Consider the following 19,856-nt stretch of genomic DNA (forward strand, 5'->3'; position numbering starts at 1 on the left):
AGCACACTGCTCTGTACAGCTGCTGCTGAACGGCTGCTTGTCGTCCACGACCAACACCTGTTAAGCATCAACACCAACGCTTCCCGTCCAACCTTTGACACCACCCTCGGGGCGGGCAGACACAGCTGCTGAACTGCGTATGAAAATTGCAGTTTTATTGTCTGTACAGCTGAAGGTTTAACTCGGACTCCTGCTTCTTTCCGAACTGGATAAAGAAGCAATTCTTCTCCTAGAACAAATAAGCACAGTACACTATTGTAATCTAAGAAACAGGCACTATTTGTGTATTGGAAAGCCTTGCTCTCAATAGGGCTACAAGTCCAATGGCCCATGAGCCACTATTTTAGCAGCTGTAGAAAAGTAAGCCGTAGAAGTCACAGATAATGAGATACTAACAGCAGCAGAGACAGATGATCAGAAGGCTAGGAGAAGCCTTCCTCGAATCCCAGCTGTTCCCACCGCTAATTTAGCAAGCACGACTCATAGGTAGGGACCATGTACTTGATGTTGATGAAGGCATCTTCTCCTCCGGAGCGCTCGAAGGCCTCCAGAGTCTCCTGGATCAGGTCACCGATGTTCTCCCGCTTCTGCTGGCTGTAGTCGATGCCGTCCCCGGAGTTTACTGGGTCATGCAAACACACAAAGAGGCCCGTTATTTCACTGCATTTTCCCAAAAAGTCCTACACACGTGTCTAGGAATTTTTCTCTGAATGCTTGTCATGAGACGCAAGCAATGAACATTTTTACACGATCCTGTAGAGTTTTAGGAGTGGTGACAGATATACAAAAATACAAAGTCCTAGAATGGAGCTGATGAAAATTCATCTAAACTAAAGAAATCAGAGAGTAAGTGAAAGTGAGGTGATCATGGTTACACAACAGTTCACAAGTCAGGGACTCTCTTTCTTAAATCTGGCAATTACATCGAGAGTGTCCTCTTGGACCTTGACTTCTTCAAAATCCCAAGATGGCATATTTAGAGGGCACCGTCCATCATCAGGTTAGGGTGCTGGCTCTATGGGATTTCAAATGGACATACTTTGGAGTGAGGGGCTTAGCCCATGCCCATGTCTGTGGCTTCTGTACGTGGGATGAGCTCCTTCTCCTCCAGGTATCACTAACCCAGGTGTGCAGCCCTCTGATGGCACCCCCATCACTCCGGATGCAGGTGGGGAGGAGCAAACAGCCTTTCCTGCCGTGGCTGCTCCTGACCCATCCCTGAATGCTTGGATGACAGTCATCCGTCATGGCTTCATAGAGATTGGTGCCACTGCTAGTTTTAGAGTCTAAGTCCAGGCAGGCGGTCCACCCAAGGGGGCACCTGGAGGACCCGACCGAGGCCTCGTCTCCCAGAGCCTTGAGTGACCACTCAGCTGCCTCTCAGACTCTGAGGGAAGGGGCTCCTAGGCTTGGCCTTCGATGGCCTGGTGGGGGGAACCTGGGTCTGACGTGCTTCACCATACACAGCCCGGTCTCAAACCATTTGGATAAGAAGTATCTGATTCCACTCCACCTGTGAGGTTACCCAAGTGCGTGGGGTCAGCCCAAAATGGGAGACCCTCTACTTCAATCCAGAGTATAAAAATTCCACAATTTTCTTGCATAATAGCCATTACATGCATGTAAGCTGCATTTCCCGCCCAGACTTCTAAGGGTTTCAACACCGTTTATTCTCCCAGTAAGCGAGTCATGTCTGTCCTCTGCTGACGTTACCCCACCTGACCTGTGATGAAAGCAAAGGGCCACAGGCTGGGCTGAGAGGCCCGGGAGGCCTCAGGATAAACGGCCTGAAGGCTCAGGCCATGGGATGCTACAGGGCGAGCAGCTGCAACTTGAAAATGCGCACTTTACCAGATCAAAGTGTTTATTTTATTCAGATTTCAATATAGCTCCAAATGCTTATCTTGCTTGAATGTGAAAGTAATAGAGGGGAAAATGGTATTTCAAAGTTTTTTCCCCAGTTGTTTTGAACATTTTAAAAAAGATGGAGTAATGGTTCAGACCAGTAATAAAGGTAACAACTACAATCGCACACAGCATAGATAAGCAGGTTTTTTGCTTGATTTTCCCAGAGACTTGTTAAAGAAATATCACTGTCTTCTGTAGCACAGAGAAAAGACATGGCTCTCCTGACTGGTTTCTTTTGGTGGGGGGGTGAAGGCAGGCAGAAATATTACTAATTTTCAGAAAGAGAAAGACTATGAGTCACACAGCCACAGTGCGTATCAGTTTTTCACAACCAATGAACTTACAATGCAAAGCCATTGTAATTAGGTGGACTTTTCCTTTCTCATGGTGGAAGCCTTTCTGCTATGATGGGGAAAGCTGGATTGAAGTCAAAGCTTGATTTACAGAGTAGCTGATCATCTAAAATATTCATACATGATACTTGTACAGGACAAATAAGACATAAGATGTTTGACCAAAAGGGTTCTTGCCCTGTTGTTCTTGAGCTAAAGGTAAACTTAAAAATATATAGAGAGAGACAAATACACACAAATGAAATAGGTTGTTTTGGTTTTTTTTTAAAGATTTACAGGGTGGTCTGAGAAGAGAGTCAGTGCAGTTGGGGTCACCCACCAGGGAGGACAACGTAGTATCCATCCACGTGGAGGGCTTTCCAACAGGAGAAGGTCTTGGGTCAAATTAAGAGAGAAGGGGGAGGAAGCTTGTGTGTGTGTGTGTGTGTGTGTGTATACGTGTGTGTGTGGGTGGGGAGGGTCGGTCAGGCGTGTTACAGGTGTAAAGAAAAGATGCTAAGGAAGAAGGTCCCAAAGAGGGGAGGGCCAAAGCCACACAGTCCAAAACAGGTGCAGCAGGGACAGAGACAGATAGCGTGTGTGACAAGGGAGACCCGTAAGGAAGGTACGTGTGAGGAACAACGTCCCAGGATTCCGATCGGAACCCTGAAGGAAGTCCAGTGAGAGGGTCTGGCTGGCCTTTGAGGGCTTCTTCCCTCCAGAGGACATTCCTGATAAATTCCTCCTGCTCACGAAAGAGGTGCACTTAGGGAGGAGCCGGCAGGACCCAGGTTTGCATGGCCAGCCGAGCCCATGGTGCAAACACCCCGGGGGCACATGGAAAATGTAATTGGTGATGGTGCCCAGTTGTGACAGCCTTGATCCAGTTCCTGATGGACAAAGATACGTAAATTAATCACTAATAAATGGTGCCTTTTGTTGGCATATTAGTCAAAAGGTCAAGAACTGAATAGATCACGGGACAGACATATTTTCCTGATGGGGGCAGAGGGGGGTGGAAAGTCTGCACACAATGGAAAGCTTAACACACCCTGTTTTCCCCACTGCCTTCCAGAATGCTATAATGACAAGCAACACTTTATTTCAATAATAACCTATTCTTACTTTTTAAAAAATATTTAACTGTAGGAGTAAGTAAGCTATGTAGCTTTTTTGTTTCCCAACAGTGTATAAAGCAAATGATAAAAAGAACAGAACAGAATAACAGTTGCTTATTCAAAAAGGGAGTTGGAGTTGGAATATTTTGTGGTTGCAGAATGTGTATCACTGGGGTAGAAAAAAAGCCCAACAAAGGCGCACATCCCTTCTTTTGGGTGCTGAAATGATGACCGGGCACAGTTTAGTGTCAAGCCATGTTGGGGGGCAGGTGAGCGGTGTGGTCTCCATTTCAAAACTGCTATATTGTCAGGTTTTTTTAGAATCTGAGCTTGAGGTGATTAGCTTGGGCTCACCATTTGAGATACATATGACACTGTTGGAAAACATACTTGTGAGAATAGGATGCTTTAAAAAAAAAACAAAACCCAGATGGTTATGTACAATTGTCAATTCTGATTAGGAAGATGACGTTTCAATTCAGGAAGCTAGGAGTCTATTTTATGTCCAGCAGCTGGAAAGATACATTGAGGATGGAAAAGATATGTTTTATTTATAACCAAACAAATAGGAGTATAACAACGGTTTAAACCAGACTTTGCATTTCTAAAGGGATAATACGCAAATAGACTAGAACAAGGGATTTGGTTTCTCCTCTTAGAGGTCCTTGTGTGCACGAGGTGGGCAACTACTGTTTGAAAGTCCTTCTTGGTTAGGGATTATTTTAAGTATCCTTATTATTCTGAATGTTGAAGTTGTTTTTGATTATGTAGGTAGTACGTTTAAGCACACACATCCTCCTTTTCTATCTAACCCCCTTTAGACAGTCCTAACCTGGATGCTTTCTCTTTCTAGATGCCGCTTTGGTCAGAATTGGGATGTGCGTATCCCAGTCTTTCGTCGGTCAATGGCGTGCTCTCAGTGAATGAACTCAGCTTGTGATTGGGAAGTGACCATCGTGACACCTCACCACCAAGGCCATCCAAAGGGAGGCTGCATCAGATGCACTGACATTTCACACAGATACGTATCTACAAGGCAGCAGACACGTGTCTTGTGGGATTTCGATGCAAGAGTCTCTTAGCATTTTTACAGTTTCTAGACTGTGTAGAAGCTTTATTCTTTTCCTTTCTTCAGTTACTACTATTACAGGAAAAAATGAAAAAAAAAGCGAAGTGGGGAAAAGGAAACTTTTGGTGGCCAGAGCAAGGTCTTCCCAAGTTAGTGCTGAGGTCGGTGTCAATGGCACCTTTGGCCATACCAAAGAGTGATGTTCTCTCTGTAGACAGCGGAAGACTAGGCCCTGCAGCGTAATGCAAGATGGAAAAAAAAAAGCTCTTGCCTTTGGGGAGCTTCTCATCTAGCTGGGGGAGCCTAGCTGGCCACAGTCCCTGTAGGTCACGTGCACGCCCTATGAGAGTCTGTGTGGGCCGCGCACCCTGACTGCAGAGCCCTGGCGCCATAGGCCTCTCTCCTGTTCCTTGGGTTCCCACTGGAAACTGTGTCCTGAGAGAAGGCTTATCTGTGTGTTTTAGTCAGACACTTGAGTCCCCTTATCTGAAAACAGAAAGAGCAGTGAAAGGATGTATGGACGGCCATAAGAGGCTCAAGGACAGTTACATTCACACTTGGATTTTTCTGACTCTAGTGTTTTTTTGGTCAATACTCTTCAACGTTAAGTGTATAGATATTGTTATATGAACAGTAATACACAAAGAAGTTCTTGGGAAATGAAACCATTATTTAAGGCATCGGAAATAGAAAACACATAAATGCTTACTTCGGGTTGCTTATTCAACATACCTGAAGTATTACTCATTTGGTACCAATGGATGAAATAATTTATAGACTCTACCTATGCTTCCTGGTCATGACTAAGAAAAGCAGCAGGCACAATTTGGGGGAAACTTCCATTAGTTTTGCAGGCTCCTGGCTGAAGCAGCAGCAGGACAGGCTAAGCACGACCACACGATGGAGAGGCAGTGGGTCGGCAGGAAGGAAGGCATCGTGCCCACTGCCACCTGTCATCCTGAAATTGCTCATGACTTGGCTGCTTTGCAGAGCCATGAACCAAACACTCCTAAAGAAAACACTAGCTTGGGAAACTCAATTAAAAACCACCAGAGTGAATCAGGAAATGATAAGCAATGACTCAAATGATGTCCAGACTACCATTACCAATCTTTCTTCACACTACTAACTCTTGGAAGCTCCAATTTATGATGTAACTTGCCATGCTCAGTGACAGCAATGGTTTGTGTCACCTCTTAAGTGTACAAGAGCACTTGAAATAACTGTGGAAAGTAGCAAAGACCTCAGACAAATAAAAAGATGATTAAACCGATGGAACAACACTCACCGCAGCCTTTGACAGCACCAGACAGTGAGCCGGGCAGAGTGATGCTCTCCGCGCACCGAAGGCTAAATTACAGTCATAAAACAAGGCTTTGAAATAAATGGCTGCCGACTGGTCATGGTTTGGCTGCACCCTCCTTTGGTCTACCGCTTCCTTCTCTGGCCATGTGTGCGTGGCCACTTTGCATACACGGTATGTGAACGTGAATCCAGGCCAAGTCCAGCCTGAAGCTCTTCTCAGTGTGAGAGCATCCACGGATATAATGCGACTTGCAGAGAACACGCCTGTCTACCATTTCCCCAGGTGAGATGCTGGCGAGCTCAGCACAAGGCAAGAACTCTGGTCCTTCCTTGTGTGCCCGGGGGAGGGGGGGGGGGCTGGACAACCTCCCTGAAGCAATGCTGAGTGGAATTTTAAAAAGTACTAACAGAAGAAACTAAATCAATTCCTTCTGGATCAGAAAAGACTGGGTTTTTTTTGTTTTTTTGTTTTGGTTGCTGAAATGTTGAACTAAAACATTTCAAAAGCTTTAAAGCTCAACTGAAAGGAATTTTACCTGTCAAGACCTGTAACCAGTGCCGGCTTCAGCCACAGCTAAAGCTGCTTTCCTTCTGCCTGGGTCTCAATGACGTCATCTGCTCTGGAGAGAGAGTGAGCCCTTGGGGCCTGGGCTCAGGTCTCGGCAGGGTGTGTGTGTGGAACCTACTGCAAATATTATTGTGATAAGATGTTTCTTGATGACATTAAACCAGCACAGATGTTCTGTTGGATGATTCTCAACAAAATTTCAATTTTGGGCTTAGTGGATTTAACAGTTACAAGCTGGAGATGACCTCAAACAGTAATTCCCTGTTCGCACTAATTGGTATTTAAGCAGAAATGTTAGTTGTAGTGGAATAAAACTAATATTTTCCAACAGATATTTATTAAAAAGATGACTCTTAGCATCGAAAAAGATTTCATTAAAAAGATAACTCATATGAGTTTATAAATGGTTGCTTTGAGTTTTTTGCTTTTTAATTTGAATTAAGAAAGGGAGAGAAGAGACAGATCTATTTTGTCTTTTAAGGAGTTTTTCATTTCAAGACCTAGATTATATTGTCAACATTTGTTTTGCCAGAAATATCTTGTTTATTTGGGGTTAGCTTGAACCCAATTTACTTTATAGAAATAGTGTTACCTGTTTTGGAATAAAAGGGCTTTCTCCCATAAAGTTTGGAAAATTACAGTGGAAACAATTGTAAATTCCAGTCTGATCCTTTCTGGAGATGAGGGAATGGAAGAGGAAGGGAAGAGGGGAAGACAAACTAGGAGAAATTTCATTTTTCTACATTGAATAAGAGAAGAAGCCTTTTGGGAAGATGTTTTGAGGTTATCTGCTTTTAGAATCCTAAAGAAATGCTTCTTTCACTTTCTTTTTTTAGCTTTGCTGTGTTACTTTGAAGACACTCATCTTTTTTTTTTTTCCTTAGTGATAACATGTGTCACCCTATTCAGAATTCTGGGTGTTTCCCTGTTTGGCCCAAGCTTAGCCACGGCTTCCTTGGCTAACTTCATATTCTCTTGGAAAGTGATTGTTTTCAACATACCCTTAAGTCTGAGTGTACAATGGATATTTCTAGAGTGTTGTTGGTTCATGGCGGGTGTGAATCAAAGTTGCAATGGTTTTGCAACCAAAAACTTATAATAACCAGAGCATATGTCATGCTAGAGATGCCCAAAGGCTTAAACACTCCAAATCGCCTCAGATCTTGTTGACATTAATGAAATTCATAAGATTTCTTTCCTCTGAAGATAAAAGCTTTGAAGCAAGACCTCGATTCCCAGCTGGATGTCTGTCTCTCTCCCTCACCTTTTGACGCTGGAGCTGGGTGACTAAAGCAGGAGGTTCCGAAGCCATCATAGTTTCAAAAGCTCAAGGAAAGGTTTTCATCTCTGAATGGGGGCGCTGATCACTTGTGAAACTAAAGATATCATGGATCTTGGCCCAATTGTCAATTAGATACTTAAATGTTCCTTGAGATAGACAATGAAGATTTCTAAACAACTGCCATTTTGCAACGGCAAAGTAGACTTGTTCTGTAGGAAATGAACAAGGGTAACATCGGGGTGTAGTGATATAGTGGAAGTAACATTGAACTTTAAAGGCAAATAACTTGCCATATAATTTTTCAAACCTTAGTAGCTGCAATGTTCCATAACTTACTAGATGGTTAACTATGGACAGGTTACTTAATTTCTCTGAATCTCAGTTACCTTCCCTGTAGAAAGAAGGGACTGAACTTTGGGTGATCTCTGCTCATCCTAACATTACATTATATAATATCACAGCACAACTTTGGAATAAGCTTTTGGAAAGGATGGATGCACAGTATTTCAACTGAAAAGATAATCACAAAGCATCTGTGTAATTCTTCAAAGTAAGTCACAGATCTCATAAGCATCAAATTCAGCTTTCAAATCAAGTTCTAAAAAACCCCAAAGGACCAAGGTTTATATAGTTAGTTCTAGTTTAGAAAGAGAACACTGTCAAAAACTCAAATTATTTGTTGACACACTACCAAAATTTATTCCATTCTGCTACTTCAATAAGTCTATGTAGATTTTGATTTATTAGAATAAAGACCAAATGTATGGGTTGGTTTTCTAAATATATTCAGTTGACAGTGATTTGGTCAAGACTACAAAAAAGCAAGTTAGGTTCATCTCTGATTATTGACAATTTGACTTGGAAGTTATACTGAGAAAAATAGGTGGGTTCACCAATTTATCCCTCTACAGGATAATTACAACTATAGATTCAGTTGCCATTGAACTAAACTGTATTCCGAGTTGCGAAGTAGAAGTGTATCTCTTTTCTTGTTGGTCCACATGATTCAATGCACATTCAGTGAACATTCAACAGAAAGGGAGCAGAGAGTTCTAAGTCCAGCTCTTGTCCTAAATCTATTTCCTGCTGGCTTATCTCATGGTGGAGTAATAATAACAACAATAATACTAGCATAATGTCATTTAAAGCTAAGAATAGCCCTATGAGCTAGATATTATTACTGTCTCAGCACAGGGAGCACACTGAGGTTTAGGAGGTGGAATCACTTAGTAAAGTGACACAAGCAGTACATGATTCTGGGATGCTGAGAAAGAGAAATGGTGGGTGGCATATGCTGGAGTACAATGAGAAGGGTGATAGGAAGATCCAGAAGAGAGGTCTAAGCATCCTATGCCAACATGGGCAGTGCGCAGGGAGCAGGAACTTGGCCTTTCTAACTCTAGAAGAATTTTAACCCTGTAGAGAAGGAATGGCATCAGGAGAGAGGGTCTAGGTGAATAAATGTCGGGGGAGATATTCTACTCACTGCAAGCAATCAATTTGTGTTTCACAGGGCAGCAAACTCTTTATCTTGGCTTCATTTTTATGATACAGACTATTATGCTATCTTTCCTTCCTTATAAGTCCTTGAAATAATGACATCCTTTACCAAAATATGTTCAGGAAGACAAAATCAAGGCTGACTGATTTCAAGGACTTTTTTCCAGTGCCGTATGATACAGGAGGACTATGGGGAAATTCTAGGATTAACTTCACATTCCAGCCCTCCCACTCTTTATGAGCACTTACAACTTATTTCTAGATCTGTAGGTGTTAGCTATATAGTCTTCTAGAGGAGGAAATCATAAGGCTTTAATGTGCTCGAGACAGAAAAGCAGCCTGAGAGCTACCGTCCAGGATGCCTATGTTACTTACAGAAGGATGCCTGGTAGAGTCAGACCAGAGGTGTTGGCAAAACCTGTAACTACAGACTAGTAGGAAGAAGGTGAGAAGGTAAAAAGGAGGAACCTTGTAAGTATCTGGATGGTCTTTCTATATCCTTTGAAAAAAGCCAGATTCCAGCTACAGATGTTGGGGGAGTTTATGAATCAAAGTTCAAGGTTCCCATGGTCCATGAGGACTAGGGAAGTCTCTAGTGTTCCTTTAGGGAACTGTATCTTGGGATTCTTGAGTAGTACTTAGTGGAATCAAATGCCTGTGTGGAGGCCTTCAGGTGACTCCTCCGCGCCCCCGCCCCCGCCCGGAGGTAAGCGCTGACTTTACTGGTAGCGTGAGCCCTGCGTCTGGGCTCAGAAGATCAGCGCCATCTTCGCCTCCTCCTCCCCTGTATCCAGCTTGCTGTTGTGCAGTGCACAGCGGGTCTGCTTAATACACCCAGTTCCAGAGCTTCTCTGGCCCACCCTGGGTGGTAGCTAAGAGTCTGTTTGGTCTTTCAAACTCTCCTCCTGCTAATTCACCCTGCAGATTAATTTTCCTAGTCACCTTCTCTCCTGGTTAATAACCAACATTTCCACGTTGTATGATGGATCAAATTCAAGTTCCTGACACCCGGACCCTCTGTCTCTGCTCTCCCTTATGAAGTCAATCTTATATTTTGCTCCTTCCCAACGAGACCTTCTGCTCCAATCAGACGTGGATTTCTTCCTAGCCCCAATGTGTGCGATTTTCATTCATGTCTTTAAAAACCCCCATAGGAATATGCTCCCCTCTCCCTTCTAGATAAGTCCCACCTTACTTCTTTTCAAGGCCAGTTTGGGATTTACTTCCTCTGTGAAGTTGACTCCACAATCTTCTATCTTTTGAATTCCGAGAGCTATGGTCAGTAATATCTCCACCTCCCTTAAGTACATGTCACTCTAGAACCCTTAGAAGTGCTTTATGTTGCTTAGTTTTCCTACATTTTACCACCTCTTGAAGGATAGGTTTATGCTATAAACCTTGTTCATTGGCATCAAATACAAATCGAATCTTTGTGAAAGGGATATAAATGAAAGAATAAATTACTGCTTTGTGTGTTTACTGAATCCAGATACGTTATAAGCAAATTCAGTTCTAAGTAAATTGTATGTTAAAAGTAGTGCCCACAATCTACCCAATTCTTATTCTTTATTTACTATTTACAAACTTGTGAGTTCTTATCCATGGAGATAGTATTTATGTGGATTCAGAAAGGCTGAGTATACGTACATAGAGGGTTGGTGTAGTTAGATAGCCTCATCTCTTTTCCAAAATCCTCCTTGATTTAAAGTGGAGTTTACTTGGATCACCCTTAAATTTGAGAAGAGAAAACTTTCCTTCTCCAGAATGAAAAAAAAATCAGATTATCCTATTTCATTGAATATCTAAATTTTGCTTAATATAGTTTCTTTCCCAGCTACATGATAATTTTCAGTCAGGCAAAGAAATGTTTTCAGTTGGAAAGGAAATACTGATGGCTGCTTTCAGGGGTGATGCAAACCTATTGGAGATACTTTTACTGCTTTTAGACTGATGCTGGAAACTTTCAGAAATGGACCAGAATGACAGCTGTTATCATGGCTTTTCATTTCCAAGAAATATTAATGATACAACCCATTTTAAATTCTAAATTCTTTTTTGTGTTTGAGGTACAAAAATGAAAAAAGAAATCTCAGATTTCTAGCAAATTTTATCAGCAAATGCAGTAAACTATGGGGAGATGTACTTCTCAATTTATCTTTGTTAGAACTTTCATCTTTATAGTGAACTCAGAACTCAGAAGCCTGTGTGTGTCCACACTGGTGATCGCCATCACAGCAAAGTTTGGTTAAATCATTTTAGATGAATACCTGCACAGCGGGGCACAGAGCCACAAAACAAAAGACCTTCATGGCCTTGATGTACCCTTTGTTCTACTGCAGAAAATAATTAAATAAAGTCACTAATGGTGCTCACAATGAAAAAACACATCACCCTGTTTCTGCAGATCAGATGATTCCTCGATTATCTACGATTTATCTCAGCTTGCTTAAACTAGCTACTCTTTGAAAATTCTAAGATGAATTATTGGGTGCAAAATCTAATAGATTTCCAAGCCATTAGCTGTAAATTTTACCGAGTGAAAATCTTTCTCATCAAATGAGCTCAATTAATGCAAAAATAATATATTTAATGAACAAATCAAAGCAATCTGCTGGGCTGAACTGAGTTAATGGCTGTATAAGTGACAGAGTTAAAGCCTTTTACAATTGTCTCAGTTTAAAAGAACCTCGCAGTATCTGTCAAAGCTCTGACTACCAACTTTCATCAGTGTCTACGTTGGTTAGTTCAACGTGGCGGGAGACATCCACTCTGCCACCAGGCACATTAATGCAGAGCACGACCTGCAAATACTGAGCTCGCCTGACTCCATTTTTCCAAATGTTCAGGGCTTTGTTAAAGTCCAAGCGGAGTTTTGGCTGTGTGGTAAGGAAAAAGAGAGGTATCTAAATCATGGGGACAAAATGAAAATGTGGCCATTTAATTTGCCATGTCAGCAAGATCGGGTTTGCACATGAATTGAGACTAAAGCTTGTCGGAAATGCTGATAGGTGAAATATGCTGACTTTTGATACTTTTGAATAAAGACTGTTTATTTGCCTGTGTTACATTTTTATCTCTTAAAATTCCTCAGTTTAGTGCACACAATTACTTTCCTCTTAATCAGGCTTTTGGGAGTAGGTGAGTCCAAACAAAGCCGACTGGAAACAAACAAGAGCATCCCCACGGGGTTGAGGCCATGTGCACAAGGATATGCCCTCAGCCTGTTACTGAATCTCTGGCTGAAACAGGTGTAATAATACCTTCCTGGAAGGAGAGGTGCAAGGATAAAATAAAAGAATATATGTTATGTCTTTAGGAATATAACAAGCAATTAGTATTACTGTAGTTTCTGTGATGTCAGTATCCCATCTTCCAGGTAACAGTGGATTGCCTATGATTTAACTCTCCTCTGGGTAGGACAGGAAGACTAGCCCACAGAATACCATGGAGTAAGGGTTTTGCTTTTATAAAATGGGTTCACTCTACAGCCCCAGAAAAGGAGCAGCGGGGAACTGCTTTAGCTTCAAGTCCTGCAGGAGAGTGAGTTTACTGTCAGTTGTCTGGACTCACCATGAACACAGAGCCGCCCTGTTGCGGATACTTGTTACACGGGCGTAGTTTGCTCTGGTCTAGATGGGTTCCTTGGACCCTGTCTGCAACATGATCAAGGTTCTTGGTTGCAGGGCTTTAGAAGCAAACGATTTATGGCGTAAGCTTACACTCACTAGTTGCCCTCAGTGCCCTTTCTCCCCGGGTAGAGTTCAATATATTGGTGCCTAAATGAACGGGGGAAAGGCCAGTTCTTGTCTTCCTGCAAATGGCACTCAGCCTTGGCTATCTGAGCCCTGGCGGCCCCGTTTCTTTCTCTTTTGCTTCAGATAATTCATATAATTCCTATAATTCCCATTTTATATCGAGCAAGTAGCTGAATTGAGAAGGAGAGAAAGAGAGAGGAGGTGTCCTTGCCTATTTCTGATCACAAGGTAAGAGCTGAGCTGGAGAAGTGACAGTAGAACAGAAGGAAGAATGGGAGCAGTGTTCCAGCTCGTGTCTTACCCCTGTAGGAAGAGTACTGAGGTGGGGACGTTTAGAAACCTTGCTCTCCTGCTTCTTCTATTGCAGCTAAAATCACCCCATCCAGCTCCTTCACCACATGGGTTGCTACTTTGGCCTCTGAGCTCCCCCCCAAGCTCTCTCCTAGACTCTTCAAATCATGACCCTCGGCCCCTTGGGATGCTGGTGGACCTCAGCTCCTGCCCGTAGCCAGGCTCCCAAATCTGACATTTGCATAGTAGACTCAGAGCTCTGAGCGAACTGGACAAATGTCCTGGCAAGCAGGCACACTCGCTGCCTTCTGTCAGCCTGGCACCTGATGTATTAAGTCTGGAAAAACCTCCAGGTGGATGGAGAGACCTGGCCCAGGGAGTTATCATCTTTCAACCAGCCAAGGCCTCTACACAAATCACCCCCTTTAGCTCCAGCCTCAGGGAATGCCATCCGCTGAGGAACACTGCCCCTCCACATGCCTCTAAGGACAAGACCTACATTCTTGGATTTGAAGTTCTGCCGTGTGTCTTGGCTGTTCATATTTTTACAGAGACCTTTGGCTCACAGAAGCAGCTCTAATGGTGGGGATTTCAGGAGCCAAGGGAGTGTGGCTTCGAGGTGCTTGTGGACAGACAACCTTCCTGGGCCCTGGGATGACAGCAAATCTGTCGTCTGCTCTCCCTGCTAATGGGCCGGCCTCAGCTGCGGGTCAGGGTATGTCCGTGGGTGCAGGCTGTGGACGGGGCCCCTCAGCAAGGGAGAGGGCAGCTGGTGGACCAGAGGCAGAGTAGAGGCTCCTTGCCCCCCACGGCCGCCCGCCCGCCGGGGGCTCACACACCACTTCCATGGGCCCAGAGCAGTGGTTGTTTGTAAACTGCTTCCCAGCTTGAGGATAAGAGGAATGTAAATCCAAGGAGGAAATCGGGAATGGGGTTCTAATTTGAACTCGGATGTAGTTGTCCAAGTTCTATAATTTCAGGAAGATCAGCTGGGTGGGGTTCTGGTAGCGGAGGGTAGAGAGTGGAGAACTAGAGGGGTAAACGGGGTGTTCACGTTCTGGAGGAAGAGGCAGATATTAACACCCCAATGAGCCAACGACGGAATAAGAGTGCTTGAGAGAGTGAGAGGTTCTAGCAAGGAGCGAAAATAAGAGATGTGGCAGAGAGGGACTGGGAGGGACCACCTGGGCAGGTGAACAGGACAGTCTCGATTAGAAAATTAAAACTAAACTGAGCCCCAAAGGCTGAGAAGAAGGCGGCTTTGCAACAAGCAGCCTGGGGAGGACGTGCCGCGCTGAACAGAAAATGCAAGAAAGGCCTTGAGGTTGGAACAAGTTGTCATCAGAGAGCACAGTTTCACCCGGTTATCGCGGTCATTCTTTTCAACACTGATGATACTACACGTAACTGTAATTTCTAATGACTGTTCGACAGCTCTGGGGTTGAAGGAGTGTAAAGTATGTAGCCACCCTCCTCTAGTTAGGGACATTGTCTCCTTCCAGATTTTCACAATTTTAGACAACAATGCAATAAACATCTTTGTGCATTCAGTCTTTTTTTTTTTTAGTTCTATTATTTCCCTGAAACAGTTCTCAGAAGTGAGGTTACTGCTTCAAAGAATATGAACATTTTGTAGTCATTGGTATATATTGGTGTATATATATATCTCCATACTGATTTTCAGAAAGGTTATGCCAACTTATAATGTTACCAGCAACACAGGAGCTTACCTGTTTATCACAGCACTGGATGTAATTAAATTTTGTTTGTTAATTCAGTATCTATAAAATGTTACTTTAAGATTACTTTCGTTAGTATTTTTCTAATTACCAAGGAGTGCTAATATTTCCCAATGCATTTTTTTTTTTTTTTGCTACATGGTTTTTTTTCCCCTTATGAGAGTGATTTGTTCTTCTCTTTAGCCTATTTATTTTTCGGGTAGTTTTTACAAGACAAAGTCTCCTAACATCCTGGGAAGCTAGGGAGTGGACAGATCTCTGGAGTTCAATCTCCGGCATTCATTTCCTTTTGCCTGACTCAATCAGCACTATTTCAGAGGGCAAAGGGTGGCCTGAAAAGAGTTACTGTAACTTCTAGAGGTGCCCAAGGGCGGTAGTACCCTGGGAATTGAAAGAATCTGAGGGATTGTGTTAAGAAATGTAGGGGAAATCGCATCATCAGCAAATTACTTTGAGTGATTTAATTGATTGCCACCTCCAGAAGGAGGGACGTTTATAAAGATTAGATTTCTGAAAAGCTTCTTTGCACCCTTTCCTTGTGATCGCCCGTCCATCTGCCCCCCCACCCAGGGCTTACTTCCTAGGTCATCCTATGAAGGACCAGGCTCAGTTACCCACCAGGCTAGTCACAGACACGACCTCGAGGGCCGTTTGGTCAGCCCTCACTGACAATGTGCCTTAAATCAAGGCTTTGGGGGTTAACTTCAAATTGGATTATTTACAAATGAGAAAATCATTGTTATTTTGGTTTGTGTGTGAAAAGTGTTAGTTTGTTAAATGTTAAATTTGTGGTATACTACAATTGATTTAAACTTGTGTTGGCATTTCTACATTTTTTACTATATGGGGAGCCCCCAAAAGATGAAAGTGGCACCAGGAAGCCCAAGCTGGAGGCTGGGTAGGTCTCGGGAGACAGACTTTGAGGATGCAGACAGAGCTAAGCCAGAGCATTTGTTCTTACTGACGCTTAAAAGACCAGTAGCAGTGGAAACTGAAGTCTGCTATTTATCTTCAGGCTAGGGACAGTGCAGACAGCTGCAAGGCGAGCCTCCTCATAAAGCCATGCCAATAACCTTAACCGTGACCTCCGGCTGGAGACGCATTTCAGTGGGTGCACTGATATCTCTTTTAGGCACAAATAAGCACAGTTGTGTCAATTTTGTTTTGAGGTCAGATGATTAACTTGAGGGCCCTTTTTAGTGAATAATAGGGAAAAAAATGTCTTTACATCTTATTTCAGCTTAACAAACAAAACAAAGCTTTCTAGTGGGAAGAAAGTTGCATATTACATTGAGAGCAGATTTTAAGGTAAAAATAAACATTACAGAAGGACTTTGAACCTGATTGGCACTGAGCTATTGCAAGGTCAGATTAATAACTGACATGCCATTCAATTAATTAAGGTAAATATAATTATTTGGATAGATATTTCAGTACATATGACCTTTAGTTCTGAATTATCTGGGTATTTCTTTTACTTTTTTCACCTCCTGTTATGTAGTTACAGCCTGTTATAATGTTATAGATTAAGAAAAAGCAAGCTGTTTACAGAGATCAGTGTGAAGCATTTAAAGTTGTTTTTCTCATATTGACCAGCCACTGGCAGGTCTAATCATTGCCCTCTCTCAAAGACCAAGGTAAAATAAAACACAAGAAAAACATTGCAGGGCTGCACGTGTTAGCACGCTGCTACAGTCCTTAGTGTTGAGTCTGTCCGGAAACCAATGATTAATCCTATAAAAAACTATGTAACTAGGACCCCAAACATTACCGATCTAAAAAGCCAGGTGATAAATAAAACTACTCAAAATTCTAAATTCCTTTAAGTTCTGTTAAAATTGTTTTTAGCTTGAAGGAACTAAACTGACTCACTTTTTATTTATTCTGCTATTTCCCTTAAAAAAAACTTTGCACCTCTAATATGACAAATCAGAATTTGGGGAAAGGAGCAGACTTTGGGGGTCTCTATTTCCCGCAGAATGAAGTTGAAATTCTACCAAAAATGAGTTCTCAAAAGTCTACCAATAACCCAAGGGACGGTGGTGTTAAAGGAAGGCGTTCCAGAGAAAACGGCCTTGGTTGCGAGGCTCAGACTCGCAGAGGGGCCTCCTGCTGCTAGGAGGTAGCAGACGACCATGTCCTGCCTGTGGCTTGTTAAGCAAACTTCTGACTGAGCACAGGGAAAGCGCTACATGGTCCTGGAAACACGTTCGGGGCCTCTGGGCACAGCAGGGCCCTGAATTGACCCTCTGGGGAGAGCAAGGTGTCAGCATCAGGCCCGGAGCCTTATTTATGTTCCTTCACTTAATCCTTAAAGAATTCTGTGAGGTTGGTGATGATGATGAAGATGATAGCAAAGACACATAACAATTACTCTTCCCAGGTACCTGGGTGAGTTTTAAAGGTTATGTAAGTAAAATTCCTATTACATACGCGTAAGCATGATACCAGTGTTTCTAATATTCTTCATTAGTATAATCATCATTATAATATCAGTGTCAATGCCTCGTCAGAGGGAGGTGGTGAGAATTAAACGAACTAACCTATGTAAAGCACCTGGCCCAAAGCTTGACAGTTATTGGGCACTAGACGAGAGTTTGTTTCTTTCACTTCCTTAATAGGGTCGATTCAAGGAGCTTATGACGTGTTCATTAACATTCCAAATCTACCCATTGTACACATGACTAAATTGTCAGAGATGGGATTTGATCTCAGATCTATATAAAGCCAAAGTCTCAGTTATTTCCATTACAACTTGCTTCCTCTCTCAGGGAGCTCAGGGCAGTATAGTCAAATCTAGTTGACTCAGAAATTTCTGATGGTTGACCCTGTAATAACTTTAGAAAGAGTGTACCTCCTAATCTCTGTGGATTATTGGGTGTTAAATATATTTTGGTTTATGTCATTCTTGTTTCTGTATCCAGAAGAATTAAAATATCAGAGAAAAAAAGGTTTTGGATGAAACTGGAATGCATTTAAGATTTTAAAATGTGCATGTGCCTACAATAATAATAAAACATTGTTTTATATTTAACCACATGACATTACCAATGTTCAACCATTTCTGACTTACAAAAATGTCAGTTTCATGGTTTAATCTAAATTTTAATTTTTTTTAATTGAGGCATAATTGACCTAAAACATTATATTAGTTTCAGGTGTACAGCATAATGATTCAATGTTTGTATATATTGTGAAGTGATCACCACAATAAGTCTAGTTAACGTCCATTACCATTTACAGTTACAAATTATTTTTCTTGTGATGAGAACTTTTAAGATCTACTCTTACTCAATACAATATTATTAACTGTAGTCACCATGCTGTACCTTACCTCTCCATGACTTATTTTATAACTGGAAGATTGTATCTCATATTTTAATTCTTACTACGTAAAAAGAATTACCATGTAATTCTTACTGTAGGCACTAGATGTGAAAGCATCTTTTGTATATTTAGCTTATTTAATTTTAATTCCCAACAACCTTGTGAAGTTGGTAATGCTATTACCCACAGTTTTACAGGTGAGGAGCCTGCAGTACAGAAAGGTTAGATCTGACTTCCAAGTATAAAATTTAACCACGATATGAAAAATAACCAAATGTCTTTACGAATATTTTGACCAAGAAATTCGATTCTGATACATATGAAAACAAGATGAAATAAAAAATGTCATATTAAGTAATTTCTTTAACAATGGACATATTATTCAACTAAATGAAAACTGTTTTCCCTCTATATAGCTTCATAGCTTTGGAATTATCTGTGAAATTAATAATGTAAAGTTAATAATAATTTTGCGCCACTGTGATTGGCCAAAATTAAATGCAAGGATAGATATGGTTGTCAGAAAATTTACTGTAAAATAAAAAGATTATATCTGATCCTTAAAAATATTTCTTTTCTTTCCAAGTTTTCTCCAGTGTTTTCTTTTCCTTGAGCTGCCATTTTACATTTGGGAAAACTGAGATCAACACTGACAACCTGACTTTTATTGACTAATTTTAAATGTAAATTTTGTTTTTGGCAATTTTCCTTGATTCTCCATGAAAATAACTTGTTTAAAGTTACCATCCTCACTAAGTTTAAGATTTTTTTCCCCTCTGTAGTATGGTTTTTAAACTGTTTTATAAAAATATTTCCGTAGGGGATGCAAAACAATATTATGATGACATAATTTGTTTTACTCCCATGCAATTTCATATAAACATACATAAAGCAGTATTATAGCAGATTAACTTTCTTATGTGAGATTAAATTCTCATTAATATATTCTAATGTTTTATGAAAAATATTTTAATACATAGAAGTACAATTTCCTCATCTACTTTACTACAGTTGCGGGGTTTTTTTGTTTTAGATCATTTTCATTAAAAAAGTTGTTTCCTAACCAAAATAAAGTTCACTATTTTTTTCTTAAAGAAATAATTGGGTCATAGCAATTGTAATTGCTATTGGAGGTTATCGTTATCAGGCTAGATAGTATTTTGGCAAAAATAGAATCTAGGTTGGAATTGGAAAATAGGAAAGTACAAGAAGATATTATTACTAGACCTTATGAGGATATATCAAAATGTGGTTAGTACTATTGTTTTCTTTTCATGGTTATCTCTTTTATATTCTTCATTGATGTTGAAAAAACTGATTTTCTAGATCCTTATTAACTTTCAAAAATGATTAAAACGTCCATTAAAAATCTCACAACACGGTAAGCCTATATTCTTTATGTATTTAGAGCAAACATACATTAACGTGTCACACTTTTTTTTTTTTTTCGTGTCACACTTTTGAGTATTTGTGTTGACCTTCTCCAAGTCGTGCGGACTGTCATTATGTGTGTTTGTCTTATTAGATCTCCTTCTCAATTCCCGTGTTGTGGATGATAAACATTTTAGTTACAAATATTTTATATTTTTGATCTCAATTGACCATGTATATATGGAACCACTGAAATTTCAAAAAATTCTATTTCTGTAATTCCTGGTGTAA

At 41.3% G+C, this 19,856-nt stretch overlaps 1 protein-coding gene across 1 annotated transcript in view; it reads right to left on the bottom strand.

Moving 5' to 3' along the window:
• Positions 1-278: 278 nt before the first annotated feature.
• The window catches only part of PACRG (parkin coregulated), a 533,956-nt gene continuing 514,378 nt past the window's right edge, over positions 279-19,856 (bottom strand). The window contains exon 5 of the mRNA XM_061207345.1: positions 279-622. Coding sequence (XP_061063328.1) covers positions 462-622 — 161 coding nt within the window. The 3' untranslated portion in view covers positions 279-461. The remainder of the gene's footprint in view (positions 623-19,856) is intronic.

The sequence above is a fragment of the Eubalaena glacialis genome, chromosome 12, assembly GCF_028564815.1.
Source record: "Eubalaena glacialis isolate mEubGla1 chromosome 12, mEubGla1.1.hap2.+ XY, whole genome shotgun sequence".
Classification (NCBI taxonomy): domain Eukaryota; kingdom Metazoa; phylum Chordata; class Mammalia; order Artiodactyla; family Balaenidae; genus Eubalaena; species Eubalaena glacialis.